Source organism: Neophocaena asiaeorientalis, unplaced genomic scaffold (assembly GCF_003031525.2).
Source record: "Neophocaena asiaeorientalis asiaeorientalis breed wild unplaced genomic scaffold, Neophocaena_asiaeorientalis_V1.1 scaffold37, whole genome shotgun sequence".
In the NCBI taxonomy this organism is placed as follows: Eukaryota; Metazoa; Chordata; class Mammalia; order Artiodactyla; family Phocoenidae; genus Neophocaena; species Neophocaena asiaeorientalis.
Window position 1 is genome coordinate 2,155,653 of NW_020174269.1, and position 16,362 is coordinate 2,172,014.

General features: G+C 37.3%; 1 protein-coding gene across 2 annotated transcripts in view; it reads left to right on the forward strand.

The window, feature by feature from the left end:
• MSH3 (mutS homolog 3) overlaps positions 1-16,362 on the forward strand; it is a 182,367-nt gene that overhangs the window by 111,016 nt on the left and 54,989 nt on the right. For both annotated transcript variants that reach the window (XM_024755697.1, XM_024755698.1), the window contains exons 18-19: positions 2,874-2,981; positions 8,717-8,828. In XM_024755697.1, coding sequence (XP_024611465.1) covers positions 2,874-2,981; positions 8,717-8,828 — 220 coding nt within the window. The remainder of the gene's footprint in view (positions 1-2,873; positions 2,982-8,716; positions 8,829-16,362) is intronic.

Here is a 16,362-nt window from a genome sequence, read left to right on the forward strand (position 1 = left end):
TGTCATTTCAGAAATGATTAACCTCATTGAACGTGACACCAGAGGATTGAATACCAGCTATACAAAGTGTTTTTGTCTCTTACTGAGATACTAACAGTTGTCCATTAGTCACATTACTTTTTATCAAAATATCGTAAGAAATCAAGGCTGTAAGAAAGTCTGTGAATAGAACCCTCTCTCAAAAAACTGTCTCTTCTTTTGTGTTCTAGAAGATGGGCTGTGGATATTGAATAATCTCAACTGCAAATTCTTTAAAAATTGAATTATAATACCTCTCACACAGTCATTTGATTATTTTAGAAATTCATTTGCAAATAAAAATAAAATATCCTCCTTTTTTATTAACTTCAGATATCATTGAGCAACATTTGATAGTAAACATATGATGGTAAACTGTCATAACAGCTTTAGAACACTAGTGTCTTAATCTTCTTCCCATGGACCCAGCAATATCTTTTGACCAGAAATTAAATCACAGTGTTTAGGTGAAGTTGTTTGGTGGCCTAGTGATAAGGTTGCACGTTGTTATGACATAAACCCAGTCTATCAGATTGTTATCTGAACTGCCCATTTTTCAGCTTGTCATTTTTCTAAGTATGAATGATCTCTTTGAAATTTGGCGAAGTGTAGCAAATAGACAAAGACCGAGAAGTCAAACAAGGCTTCTTAAGAATTATGAAGTTATGATTGTGATGTTTAAGGTTTATGATAGTTTTAAAATTTTTTTCACATGCCTTATTTATATAATTGACATGAAAAAGAACATTGTCATCCATATCAAAATAATTACTTTCTCTCTCCTGCCTTTTCTGTTGTTAAACTGAAATGGTACTGACTGAGAGTTATGTTACTCATTTCAATCCCAGAAGTTAGAAGATCATCAGGGACAGTTACCCTCAACCTAAGGCTGTTGGGTAGTGGCAAATTAGGGTTTTAGTAGCCTGGACAGGACTTGAGAAGAATGGAGTGAGAGTAGGAAAAAATTGTCTGCTTTTTTTTTTTTTTTTTTTAAGTGCCACAGGTACTTTGACACTCAGATCCAGAGAGGCAAGAGCAGAAACATCAAATGTGCCTGCTCTCTGGCAAAAGAGAGAGTGCCAGGATAGGAAGACCAGATGGGTCAGTAATTAGAATTAGGGACAGAATCAGCCACAGTCCGAGGGATAGATGAGTGGTCAGATCTAAAATTGAAGCCAGACCAGAAATGACAAGGCCTGATCACTGGGCAACCACTCAGGGGTGTTACATCTGTGCATCACGTGGCATCTTCAAAACTGAGGTTTTTTTGTTTGTTTTTTGCGGTACGCGGGTCTCTCACTGCTGTGGCCTCTCCCGTTGTGGAGCAGAGGCTCCGGACGTGCAGGCTCAGCGGCCATGACTTACGGGCCCAGCTGCTCTGCAGCATGTGGGATCTTCCCAGACCGGGACACGAACCCGTGTCCCCTGCTTTGGCAGGCGGACTCTCAACCACTGCGCCACCAGGGAAGCCCAAGAGTCATTTTTAAGGTGACAACTTGGTGCTCCTGTCTGATGGCAGGGGCCAGTCTCCTTTGTGTTCGGGATTTTGCACAGACTCTTAATACTGTTAGTGGGATTCATGTTGTTTGTTTTGATTGACTTTAATTCAGGGAGAAATAAATTGTATTCATTATGCTCCATCTACTCAAAGAAGTTTAAAATATACTGTAATGTAAAAATATATTTTTCAGTTCACAAATTTTTCAATTCACAAAGTTAATGCAGAAATAAAACGATATTTAACGTGTTGTTTCTAGTATCTGAAAAAGTCATTTACATAGAATAGATTAGTCTAATATTAATAAAAAATCAGAAACTACAGATTCTAAAAAATCAATACAGTATTATAGTAATAACTAATCACATAGTAGCTTAATCTGGATGTCATTTTCAAGCTAGGAAGCACTCTAAAAACCTTCGGATTTAAGAAGCAAACAGACTAAATCTCTAAGTTTCTGAAACCCACAGTACAATACAGAAATATTTTTTAGGAGAAGCATTCAGCATAACAGTCATCACTTTTGTGGGGATCTTCTTTAAAAGGGTATAAGGAACTCCTGTGACAAGAGATAATGGGATAATCTAAGCAAAAAAAAAAAAAAACAAAGAGAAGGAAACCCCCTGGATACATTCCCATATTTTTTCTTGAATAAGTCTTTCAGTAAAGTCTTTTAAGCTTTTAGATCACCAGCTACTTAACTGGCCAAAGATTTGAGTCAGTGGCAGACCTATCGAAAAACAAGTCTAAGGTTTAATTTCTATGTGAATTATTAATAAGACAACTGATGGTTACTGAAAAAAAGTACCTTTCTTCTTGCTTGCCTTCAATGAAATTTATTACAGTGTCAACTCTATGGGCTAGGTGTTAAATAAGTAAATCAGATGGATTTGGGCTCTACCATCGAGAAGTTTCCAGTCATTGTGAGAGAAAGATAATAAGACTGTTATTCCTAGTGTGGATGATGCTGTGAAGGAGAAGCACAAAGGGAGGCTGACCCATTTGGCTGGTTCATGACATTGTTTAAGCTAAATGAAAATGATCACTACATTAGTGTTCATTAGGTCTGAGTTGAAGTGTCATGGTCAGATGAAATGTGCAATAAGGTATTCATAGTAGACATCTTTTGTATAGAAACTTTAAATATATATATTTCTTTCCAAGTGAAAGAAAAAGAAGCCTCAGTCAAGTTATTAAACAGAAAAGTAGTTCACTGTAATCTCCACCTTTCTTAACTGCTAGGTATGCCAGGTTATTTTGTTTTTGCTCATCTTAGCTAACAAAGTGCTTACTTATTGTGCAGCTTTTACAGGTCTAAGAAATCAATTTGCTCACCTTTTTGTTGTTGTTTCTGTAGGAACTTCAGTGAACATTATCACTCCTTGTGTAAAGCAGTACATCACCTAGCAACTGTTGACTGCATTTTCTCCCTGGCCAAGGTCGCTAAGCAAGGAGATTACTGCAGGTGATGTGTTTTTTCATTTCTCCCCTTTTCCAGTGCTTTAGAACAGATAGAATTATTCAATTAATTTCAGTGTTTTTATTGTAAGGTATTAAAATTACTCAAATATGTTGAACTCTTGGTAAAGCTGAATGTCATACACATACAGCTTGATTTAAAATTAAGAAATTCCTTTCTTGCTGTACCATTGAGTGCAGTGAAAGCAGATATTCACTATAACTAGAGGGGAATGTTACATATTTCAATTTTTAGGTTTATGTGGGTGACATTTTCATAAAGGAGCAATCCTTTCATTTGTTAGCGTTCACTGGAACACTTTATGTTTAACTTTATAATTATAAAAGTCTCATTTAAATATCATCTAAATCAGATATGGGGGAGAGTTAAGGTATGATTCATTTTGAGGCAAATTGCACTCAGTTGCTCTTCCTGAAGTCCAAATCTTAAGCTTCAGCTAAATCTTTGACTCGGTGCTCTATCCTCTAGGCCCACTGGGGCACAAGGGTCCTGCTTTCCCGACCCACGGGGGTGGCAGTCCTGTTCCCGTAGATTTGCTTGGCAAAAGTTGGGCCCCTAGGGCTCCAGGCCACCCAGCTCCCACAGTGGCTCTGTGCCTGGGCCCTACCCATGAGGTAGGTCTCTTTGGTGGCCCCACTTCTGCTGGTGCTCTGTGCCTGAGCTCACTCTGGCAGCTGCCCCAGACCGGAAATTTGCACTGGTGGCTCTCTGTGACTCCTGTGGGCATTGCCCTACTGGGGGCTCTCTGGGGTCTCTTTTATAAGAATACTAGCCCATTCTTGAGGGTTCTGCCCTTATGACCTAATCATCTCTTAGGGGCATAGTTTTGAATACCAGCCTGGTTTTTGACAACTGACTTTAAACAAGTTTCATAACCTGTCTGATCCTCAGTTTCTGCATTGACAAAATAATACCTGCCTCTTAGAAATGTTGTGCAAATTAAATGTGATAAAGACATTATGAAACTTCTAAGCAGGACCAGGTAGATGATAAACACTTAATAAACAGCAATTGTTACTCACAGATGTTTATTCAAAAATCAGAAAGAATTAAGTATTGTAAAAGTTTTTTGTCTTTAATAAAAAATATCTGAGCCTAAGGGTTTTTAGTATGTTTCATACCTATAATAATTTATTTTTTAAAAATCATTTTTCGTTTTCTATCAATTCGCAATCTTGTCTGTCTCTTTGAACATGATAAGCATAGTTATCTTAAAGTCTGTGTCTGATGATTCGAATATCTGTAGTCCTTGTGGGCCTGTTTCTATTGTCTGTTGTTTCTGTTCATTTTCATTCATGTATCTCTTTGAATGCCTGGTTGTTTTGATTATCTTGTAGGCATTGTATTTGCAAAATCATTTGTAGAAATAATTTGATGTTGTATTTCTTCTGAAAGAGTCACATCTCAGTACACTAACGTTCTGGCATCACTTAGTCCTTATCAGGGCTTGAGGTGATTCAGAGATTCAAAGGCTCAAATATTCAAAGGTTCAAAGATTCAGAATCTGCATTTCTCACTTCATATGCACTCTTATGCCTGGTGCGCAGCCTTTGGTATCTCAATCCAGATTAAAGCTGTCCATAGTGCTCAGTGTCAGCCGTTCCCTCAGTAATTGGCAAACAGTCTCCCTGACCCTCAGTTCTACCCCAGATCCTGCCCTGGTAATTCCTTGCTGTCCTGTTAGTTGGCAGGAGCCTTCAAGTAGCTGTTTTCTGTACTTTATCCAACCTCTTACTTGTCCTCAGTAGGATTGTTCCAAACCACCTCTTCTATCAGTAAGACAATTTCAGGAAATGTTGCACACTAAAATACTATTCTAATTGGATACTATATATTTTATATTAAGAAAAATCCACCTGAAAAATTTAAATAAAAAATCATGCCATAACCTTTAAGTAATATACTCAGTTTCTTTTTTAGCAGCCATAAAATTGAGTGTAAATAGCCATGAAATAGGAAACGTTTATCTAAAATACCTTTTAAACTAGTACTTAAGTATCTGAAGTTTATACTTTTTTTTCCTTAGATTTCCAACTTGTTTAAAGATTTCAGTGCGTCTGAGTTATTGCAGTTAAAATTGATTATTTGGCTTCATAATTACAGTCTCTTCTTTCTAAATGCTATTAGGACACTTTATTCACTAGAGTCTAAATCTTTATGCAGAAGTTCTTATTCTAGGTCTTTCTATCCAATTCGTATTCTGGACATTATACTGTTTTATTAATGTGGATTATGTCTTGTTTCTCTGGGGCATTTAAAGGAGAATGATGCAATTTTAAAAATATAAAATAAGTAAATTTGTTCAAGTTCAATGTTTCATTCTTCAGGCAGAATCCAGATTTTCTCAGTTCTTTCTCTTCAGTGCCACAAAATGCCCTCAACAGGATTTTCATATCTTTCTTGCTGTAACTGTCCTGTCCTAGTATATCATCTCAGCTCTCTGAATAATCATTTGCTTCTTACTATACCAGGAAGTGTTTTGTCATTATGTAATTTTGATAGTAACAGAATAAGTCAGTGTAGATTTTAGAGCAGAAAAAATCAAATTTTTATTTTAAAGTGAAAACCTTCCTGGGAAATCATATCAATGTCATGAATATATGTTGATTTCACTTGGCAGAGCACTTAGAATTTTATTTTAAAACTGGTACCGCTTACAGTTGGTTTCATCTTTTTTCTTTTACAGTAGATTCATAACCCATTTAGGTAAAAATTGTATTTTAAAATTATACCCTAAAATTCAAAAACTGTCCTTTTCTTGTAATTTTAAATGTCCTTTTCCAAAGGATGATTTCGAATTGTTTACTCAGAAGATACTTTAGTGACTTTCTTTGAGACATGTGAGTGTACATTCTTGGGGTTTTGTTAGCCAGATATATTTAAGAAGAATTTAAGTATTTATTTAGGAAAGTAGTATTTCTTGGTGTTTTGAGTAAGTTCAGAAATGTGCTTATATGTGAAAGTTCTGAGTCTAAGCACTTGAGGAGGTCGTTGATAGGATGTTAAGATGAAAAAGACCAGCAAGTGGCCAAGAAATTGATGAAAAGACGTTCAACCTTAGGAATCAGTGATTGCAAATTAAAGCAATGAGGTCACACTGTTAAAAATTAGAAAGTTTGATAATACCAACTTTAGATAAGGGTATGAAAAGTCACCTTTCATATCCTGCTGGTAGGAGGGTAAATTGATACAGGTATCTCATCTGTTAACAAATATGCATACCCTATGATTTGGAAATTCTGCTTCAGGAATTTCCTCTGGCTTAGAGAAACACTTGGAAATATGCATATGCACATGTATATATGGGTGTTCATTGGAGCATTGTTTATAACAGTGAAAATCTAGGCAGTCTAAATGTTCAACAGTGGAGAACAGCTAACTTATTATTCAGCACCTTCCAAAGAATGCTGTAGTTCTGACAAGAAATGATCTGTAACCTTCTGTATTCCATGCCATCAGGGTTCACTGGACCTAATTTCAGCTTAGAGTTCTTTAAAGGTCTTCCAAAGAACAAAGAGACAATTTACCTTTTTTTTTTTTTTAAAGGAGAATAAAATTTATTCTGTCTTGCATTTACCAGATGGGTCCATTGGACCCTTTTATAAATCAAAGATGCATTTTGGGATCTTTAATGATTTTTATCTTGCTTATGTCTGGAATGCTTTACTATTTCATCATCCTAGGAATGATTTCATCACTGTTTATCAGTTTTTCCCAGTATGTTGTAAAAGTCTAAAATAAGAAGGAAACTGGAGAATGATGATACAAAATTAAGATAGAAATCACTGTCACATCATTCTTCATTTTTCTCATTGTATTTTCCGAAGAGTTACATCATCTTTCAAGAAGGTATATAAGAAGACTGGAGATGCCACTCATGTAGTTTGCTTCTAACTTTGAGTGAACACAGTTGAGAACTCAGAATTTTTCATTTCTCACCCATAATAGCAAAGAAAAAAAAACTGATGGGAGACATTTCATTGTTACTGGGTTATTCAAAAGATGAATGTGAAGAGAAAGATAGCAGTGCTCTAGATACTAATGATGGTGGTGAAATTTCTGGTGTAAACAAAATCTCAGATTATGAGTGTGTGGATAATAATATCCTAGGTGCACTCTCTCCAACTCAAGAATTAGTGTGTGAGTAATTTATTTGTGAGGGCAAAATGAAATGTAGTATTCTTATCCAGTTTGTTATTCCAAAGGAAACACACAGCATGCAATACTTAGTGACAAGAAAGAGGACCATCCTGTTTTGCTATAAGGACGTCTGGGAGTATTCTTTTATGATATTTGTGTGCTAAAATTTACTTGATGCTGTTTGCTGGTGGATAGGTGCTGAAGGCAGGAGATTGAAAAAAAATCGATGATATAAAATAAAAATACTCATTTGATTGATAATTCTAATTGTATTTATAAACGTAAGTGCAAAAATGTTTTGCAGTTATGGAACAAAGAAGATGGCTTGTCTTCTCTTTTACAAAATTAGGAGCTTTAAAAGATTTCAAAAAATTCTTCAAACATTGCATTTTTGTTGCAAGTGGTAAAAGAATCAGAAATAATGATAAGCTAAAACCTATTAGAAATGTATTGAAATCTAGAATTAGTATTTATAAATGAATATGGTCCAGGTGCATGCATGACAGCTTATGAACAGTTATTTACATTCACAGTGTGTTGCCCATTCCAGGTATATATGCCTTCAAAACCAGGAAAATATAGAATAAAAATTTGAGATTTGCTGTATTTGAATTTTTACTAAAATTTGTCATGATTTTTTTCACTATTCTTTTATTTGCAGTTCTACAAATTACTTGTAAAATGACTTACAAATATTTAAAAAAGAAATGAAAGAGTCCATTGGACCCATATGGTAAATGGTGAAATCTGCCTTTTATATGTATTGAGGAATATTAAGGGGGAAAAAAAGTAGTTGTGGAATGATATCTTACAGTATGATTCTTTTTTTTTTTTTAAGAAGAAATCACAAAGCAATACAATGAGTGTATATAAATTTAAATGCAGAGAAGAAGGTTGGAAAGAGTAGACTCCAAACTGCTCTCAGTGGTAACCTCTGGGGAGGAGACTGAGAGAAGGACAGTGCTCACAAGAGCTTGGATAGATAAAGCTATAGATAAAAAGAGAAAGATAAAACCTTAAAAAACAAAACCAGCAAAGCAAACAAACATTTTTTTATATCAAAAAAAGTGAAAGATACTAAAGACCATATAAAGATGTTTTAATTAAACAGAATATGAAAATTTTAGGTCCTTCTGTTCCCAAGTCCAACACACAATTTTTATTAATGTAATAATTAAATCTAGAAATAATTTTGCCTGATTTTCTTTATTTTGCTTATTACTAAAAATGATTTAAGTAGTAATAATCTGAACTGTAAATTTTATTAATGAAAATATTTTAGAGAATAGTAGAAAAATAAAAAGGATCTTATAAAGGTAGTTACGGAGCCATCATAAGACTCTGCTAAACTTTGTGCTTCAGAGCACTATAATTATAATAATTGTCTTTCCAATTCTGATTCTACAGTTGAAATTTAACTTTTATACTCAAAGACTTATTCTGAACATATGTTCTTAAAGTCCATGTTTAAGGTTTTGTTGTGTGTCTGACAGACTGGCCACAAAAATTTTCATGCTCTTAGAGATTTTTTTAAAGCCTGTTTCGTTGCCTTGTAAATTGAAACATGCTTCTTTTCGCAGACCAACTCTACAAGAAGAAAGGAAAATCATAATAAAAAATGGCCGGCACCCTGTGATTGACGTGCTGCTGGGAGAACAGGACCAGTATGTTCCCAATAGTACCAATTTGTTGGTAAGTACCACATCATGGCCAAAAATAAGTGAAAGATGGTAACACTAATCTCAAACTTTTAAATAGCAAATAATGTTTTAAAAATTTACACAAGTTTCACCTTAGGCTTTAAATCAACTAATCCTCGGCTGTAGTTTTATATTCACCGCCAACTATGGAATCAGTGCTATTTCCAATGAAAGACTATCTCTAGAGGGAACAATTTAGCAACTAGAGGATTAGCCTTAATTAGTTATCCTTGGTAATCCAGGGAAAATATTTTATATGTATAAATGCTCACAGATGCTAATGGGGTAGAATCATACCATGGTTTTGCAGATTCCTGTTGGTGTATAGTATAGGCTTTGTCTTGTGCTCTACTGTTTTCAAACATTCTGTTAAAGAATCACAGATGCTTCAGCTGATTTCAATGATAAGAATTTTTGTTATATGGGCTAGAGTTCTCTTATACTACATTAATGATTTAAAATACCTATTCATTTAACACATACTTACTGAGTTCCTATTTAGCCCCAGGTAGTGAAGCAGAGTATTAGGACAGAGAGTGGGAAGCAAGACAGAAATATCCCTGCCCTTAGAGAGCTGGTGGTCTAGCAGAGAAGATAGTTTATTACAATACAGCTTGGTCAGGCTAGGGTACAGGAGACCAGGTGTCATGGAGCACGTAGCAGGTTGACCTAACCCAATGTAGGGGGAGCATTTGCGAAGTTTCCCAGGGATGAAATATTGACTGAAGAGAGTGAGTCACTGCAGGCCAGGGAAATGGAGAGGAGTATTCCAGGTCAGAAACCAGCATGGTAGAGTCTGGGAGTGAGACAGGGTGGGTTCAGGGAACTGAAAGATGTTGAGGAAGGTTGGGACATAGAGTGTAAAGAAAAAAGTGTCAGAAATAAGGAAGAGGCCAATTTGTTTAAAGCCATGTTAAGAAATTTAGATTTTTTTTTCCCTAAAGGATTGAGAATACTAGCAAGAGAATGATTAAAGCTGGGGAAAAAAGTGAACTCTGTGTGTGTGTGTGTGTGTGTGTGTGTTAGTGTGTTACATAGAATTACATTGTCAAAGATAAACAGAGCTGTATACTACCACACACTAATTAAAGTGGCAAGGGTGGTTTTATTCAGTAATATTATTGCATAGGGAAAAGAGTCCAGCTTGAACTGAATTCAACTTCAGTTTGTACAGAGGTGACTGGGTGTCTTAAAGGGAGAATGAGGGAGTAGGGAGGAGTGGTGGGCGTGGACAGGTTCAAGGAAGTGGGAACAGAAAAATTGAGAAAGGGGTTTGGTTAGTGTGAGACCCTTCTGGGTTTATTAACTGGCAACTGTTGCTACCACCCTCCCACAGGGACTGAGAAGGACAGTGAGAGTTATCTCCATGAATGTTTGCATTTCAATGAATGGTTGCATTTCAGTGTTTGCATTTCACGCAGCTCTAGGTGGTAGAAGATTTACCTCTTAGAGGGGCAGAGAAAGGATTTATAATTGCAAGCTTTCTGAAGTAACTGCTCTAAGAGAAGGTTCGGGGTCTATCTGCCTATCACCACGTTTTGGCTGGAACAAGTATAAATTCTCTCTTGGCAGTGTTGTGCTTTTGTAGGCAGGCACTTTAAGGGGGACTGGGGTCATCCCAAGAATGCAGCCTTGAGCAGTTAGAAGCTCTGCTGGCTTTTGTTCTGGTCTCTTAGTGCGGAGGGTAAATGAAGTCATTTGTGCTGAGAGGGTTGCAGTTGTTATAGGCCAAGGTTGGGGCCTAGTCAAGAAGAGGGCTCAGAAGAGCCTGACTAGAGTTTAGTCAAGGAGGGAGTCTTTGTCAACACAGAGGAAAATTATCTGGTGATGAGATGAAAGAATTAATATGTAGGGAATAGTTAAGTGAGAGAGATTGTATCAGAGAATGAGATGCGTGACTTCAAGATTTCAGAGGTAGTGTTCTGGGTGAGGGCAAGATCCTAGGTATGGCCATGGAAGGTGAGTAGCGGAAGTGGAGAAGGTCTTCGGAGATGAGGAGATCAGGGAACAGCATTTGAGAAAAAGGCAACCGTATGCACATTGAAATCATCTAAAGCAACAGGATTTGTAGTGGAAGGTGAAGGTGGTCCAGGTGTCAGAGATTGTGAGGGATGGAGACTGGTGACCTGGAGGTAGATGTAGATGCCTGTGGTGAAGACAAGTAGAGATGGTAAAGCCCTGAGGAAGCAGATGTGGGAGAACGTTTGAACCCTGAGATACGTGTGACAGGATGTGGGAAAAAAACTCATCCTTGAAATGAGAGGACTGCAGGGGAATAACAGCCAGCTCTCAGTCTAAGTCAACGTGTGAAGGAAATGTTAAGCAAGGAAGTTAGAAACATAGAAGTATTGGGGAATTTTTCAGAGGATAGTGAGAAAATTGAAATGTAGGGGAGCAGTTGGAAATTAGGTCAGAGAAAGGAAGCCCAGGAGAGCAAGGGAGTTGGGAATATCACAGAGTATTCCATCTTGGGCTGTGAGCAAGGGTGACAGAGATGTGAGCCTGGTGAATTTGGTTGACCACAAGGGTGGTGAGTGAAAGGAAATGCTTTGAATTACATCAAGTTTAACGATACATTCTGATATTGCCGACTAAAAAAATGCATGCACAGTGTGAGAGTTGTGAGTTGAGTTTTATGTGGGACAAAATGAGGGCTTTAGCCTGGGAGACAGCATTTCAGATAGCTCTGAGAAACTGCTCCAAAGAGGTAGGGGGAAGGTCAGTGTTACATATGACTTTAGTGAAGGGGGTGCGTGCAGTCAAGTGCACGTTTTCGCGGAGGCTTGCTGCTAGTCACGAGGAGCAGATGTCACCATGAAAGATTTTAGTGCTTTTCTAGATATGAGGAGATGCAAGAATTGGGCTCAAAATGTCCTCCTGAAAACACCTAACTATCTGAAGGCCTGTTCTGCCAGTTTTTCCCAGAGCACAGAGTGCCTCATTCCTGATCTCCACCCTGAAATCCTTCCAGGGTGTGTTGAAGGTCAGTGGTTGCAGTGGTTTGTGACTTAGTCCTTGTAGAGGCAGATGGCGAGTGGCAATTTTTCGTTGGCAGTATCATTCAAAGACTTGTAGGAGTACATAACCAGATCCCCAGTGTCTGTAAACATGTTTATTCTCATTAGGGAATTTGTAAGTTACTTAATTTATCAAACCAAGTTAATAAGTACCTGGAAGTACTTATTACAGGAAGTCTCTGTGAACATAAGAATTTCTTTTTCAGTTTCCATAATACCAGTAGGGTGTAACTTTTCTTGAGAAAGTAATAGAGTTGTACCATATAGTACCTTGGTTTACTTATAAATCACTTGAAGCATCATTTCCTATCCCCCAAAACACCAATCAAGTATGTTATTCTTGACATTGAATTTGTTTTTTCCTTTTTTATTCTTTTTTCCCCTATCTTTTAAGTAATGTATTACACTATTTAAAAAAGCAAGATTTGAGAAACTAAATTAGCCTAATCACAGGAATGTTTCAAAGAAACATTGAACTCTTACTTTTAAAATTTTACAAAATAAGTGGAGTGATTTATTCCAGCAAGCACCTCAGAATATTCCAGAATATTCATTTATTTTACATATGCTTTTTCTAACTTGAGTAGGAGTTGATACAGAACTGTTGCTATGGTGAAGTGCATTCTTTTTTGCAGGGTATAAATTTCTATATAGGGATACTGTTGAAAAAGAACTTACTATGTAAAACTCAATTTTAAATATTTTATAGGTGTTAATTATAAAATACACTCTGAAAATAATTTCCTGAAAGTCAAGTGGCATCGTTGCTTTTGATAGTCATGTAATTTTAAGAAATGGTCTTTTGCACATGTAATTATACTTTTCTGGATTCTGTATTATATGAACTCATTGTAATGCTTCTAAACAAGCCAACTTACTGCCCGCTTTTCCTCAACCGGTTTTAAGAATACTCATTTTTTTTCACATCTCACAATCTTGCATTGATTTATGAATTTTTTACTAGCATTGTTTTATGAATATTTTATTCTTACAGATTTTGACACAGTTACTTTGTGTCAATATTATGCTTGATTTCAGGCTTACAAAGAAGACACAATACCTCTCTAATTTGGTGGGAGATAGATCCAATTAAATTAACACTGATGGAGTACTTATAAAGGCTATGAGGGAACTAACGGATTATCCAGTAGAAAAATTGGCAACAGATTTCAACAGGCATTTCACAGTAGAGGATATCCGAATGGTCAATAAACAAACTAACATTTTTTTTTTAACCTGCTACATTGGGTTTTCTGGCAGGAATGTAACAAAGAATCAAATAGAAAGGAACTGTGACTTTGAGGTGCTTGTGGGACATTTGGTGGAGATCCCAATGTGAAGGTGGATATAAAAGCCAGGTGAGAGGGCTGAGCTGGATTTAGGGATTTAAGAATCATCACGATGCATGTACAGGGAGTTTAGATTCTGGGTCTGTCACTCAGAGAGATTGTATAAAAATGTAAAGAAGGCTGAAGAAAAAGCCCTCTCAGGCATGACATAGAAGAGTCATTTCACTGAAAGTGGGTTTAGCTGAAGAGAATTTTTCAAGTATCTTTTAAATATATCCCTACCTAATTTTTAGCATTCAGTTATTGTTTCATCTGAACATCAAAAAAAATAGAAATACAAAAAATTAAAAAAAACAAGGTGCTATTGTATATTCCTTTTTATCCTTTAAGACCTGGCTCTGCCTCCTCTTCTAGGAAACCTTGTTTGGCTTCTGCAAGCATAATTGAAAGGAATACGCTTTTAAACCCTCCCTTTTTGGTTCCCATCCCTGACTCATTACATAATCTGAGTATTTGTAGACTTAGCAGCCACTGAATCTGCCCACCTCCAGTTTATTCTCCACTCTGCAGCCACAGGGCTTTTCCTAACCTGTCATATCACTCCCTTATTTGAATTAATGCTTAAAATTCCAGTCGTATAGTTCCCAACGTACTGCGCCACTAAGGGACTTGGCAGATGGTCTTCCCTCTGCCTAGAATGTCATCTTCCCCTCTTCCCCCACACCGTCCGCACCCACCTCCCACACACCCACCTCCCACCCCACATGCCCTCCAGCTCCTGCTTTTCTTTAAGTCTGGTCCTGGTGTCACATCCCGCACTAAAGCTTCCCTACCAAAGCTGGGATGGGTACCCCTGTCACATACCCACAACACTCTGTATTTCTCCCCAGTTTAGTCTTTATGCCACTAAATTGTAATTGCCTTTTTTTGGTTTGTGTTTCCCAGTGGATTATAAGCTTGAAGAGAACGGGGACTTTGCTTCTCTGCTTTAGTTATAATCCTACTGTCAATCACGGCTCTCTGGCACCTAGCAGGCATCTAATCAGATTTGTTAAATAAGGATTAACTTGAAGTCTTGAGCAGTCTCCAAGTCTTACTCCAAATCTGTGCTTTTTTCTTCTTCACAAAATGTTATTTTTCAGGATGTTATATGGGAAGTTCACAACTTACGCAGTAATTATACTGTAGAACTAGAAAGGGACATTAGGGATCATTTAGTGTAACCACCTCTTCATGCTTGTGAGTAAACCAAGGCCCAGAAAGGGGAGTTGACTGCCAGGGGTTAAGTTGAATAGTCTTGAACTATTTCCCAAAACATGAAAGTATGCTAAGGCAAGCCAGTGCTTTCCAACCTTTTTCACTTCGCAGCACACCAACAAAATGATGCTAGTGCTGGTACACTGGCATAAAAGGAGAAGGAAAAGGTTGCTCGGAGAAAAAGGAGGTTGTCCTGGGAGCTCTGACTGCCCCAGTTCCACCTGCCACTTTGAGGGTCAGCATCTTGGAACACCTGTAACCTGTGAAGCAGACCAAGACAGTTTGCCAAGACATACTGTTACCAACCAGGGTTCTTAGCCTCCTTAATCAATAGAAATTGATAAGAGGCCAAACAAGAAATTCAGGCAAGGCTTTACTGGGGCCCCTGCCTCAGCAAGGAGGAGCGAGAACAAGCAACAGGTTCTCTGGCTCACTTAGGGAGGCCAAGCTGGTTCCTTATATGGGGTGAGGGTAGGGGTGTGTCCAAGGGATGGGCTGGAGAGTGGCTTAGGGGGTTTGCCCACCCCTTTGGTGGTGCTGTATGCAGGGGGCATGCTCAGTACCCTGCTTTTGCTCCCGGCTCTTCAGAAGTGGCAGTTCAGTTTTTGGTCTCTTTGTATGTTGTTATCCAAAATTTACCCCAACTGCTCATTCATGCAGTTGTTTTTAGTCTCTTATAGTTTCTTTGTATTTTGTTTCTCGAGGAGACGTTTGTCCAGGTGCAAGCACAGCAGCAAAGGGTCCCAGGTCCCAGCCTGTCTCAGTACTGCTTGGAAAATGCCACCATAACCCACAGCAGTCTCAGGATTGCTTACTTTTTAAACCAAATGACTTCGTAATGGATGGATTTTTTTTATAGCAATCCAAGGTGGAGTTTTTAGTTCGTTCGTGGTTTTTGTTTTTGTTTTTTTTAATATAAATAATATAAATTTGCCTTTTTGGGAGGGAGAAAGGGAAAAGTGTGGTTGGTGGCTTCTAAATTTGTAAGAGGGAGGAAAATGAGTCAAATACGCACAGCAGGAAGATTCCCAGGAAGTGCTCGAACCTTGTGGATCTCTGTAACCCAAGGGAAATGCACAGCCCAAGTATTCTAGAGTGGGGCATGATGGACACTAGAATCCTGGTCACAGTTTCTTACCCTGAGATCAAGAAGGTGCCTTAGAACCTACTACCATGTGGGCACATAGTAGGAGCTCACATATTTGTTACAAGAATGATACTTGAAACTAGTCAAGTTGAGGTAGTGTGGGAGGAGAGCAAAGACCACAAACTTTCCATTTCCTCTCTTCTCCCAGAACAAATACTCCCAGAAATGCTTGTTTTGCCTATATAAATGTTAAAAGTAAGAGTGATTACAATAATGTGCATACCCTGTTGACTTTGTACCTAATGACAAAGCAGAGCAACAATAATGCATACCATAAAATATGTTTGAGTTGTAAGCTTAATTTAATTCTATGGCCAGATTATTCTCATGATTCTGCTATAAATGTGTTTTCTTTTTAATTGAAGTATAGTTGACTTACAGTATTATATTAATTTCAGGTGTACAATATATTGATTCAATATTTTTATAGATTATTCTCCGTTTAAAGTTGTTACAAAATAATAGCTATATTTCCCTGTGCTATACAATATAGCCTTGTAGTTTATTTATTTTACACATAGTAATTTGTATCTCTTAATTCCCTACACCTATCTTGCCATTCCCCTGTTCCCTCTCCCCACTGGTAACCACTAGTTTGTTCTCTATATCAGTGAGTCAATTTCTATTCTATTATATTCCTTCGTTTGCTTTACTTTTTAGATTCCACATGTAAGTGGTAACATAAAATATTTGTCTTTCTCTGTCTGACTTATTTTACTAAGTGTAATACTCTCTAGGTCCATCCACATTGTTACAAATGGCAGAATTTCATTCTTTTTTATGGCTTAGTGTTATTCCATTTTATATATATATATA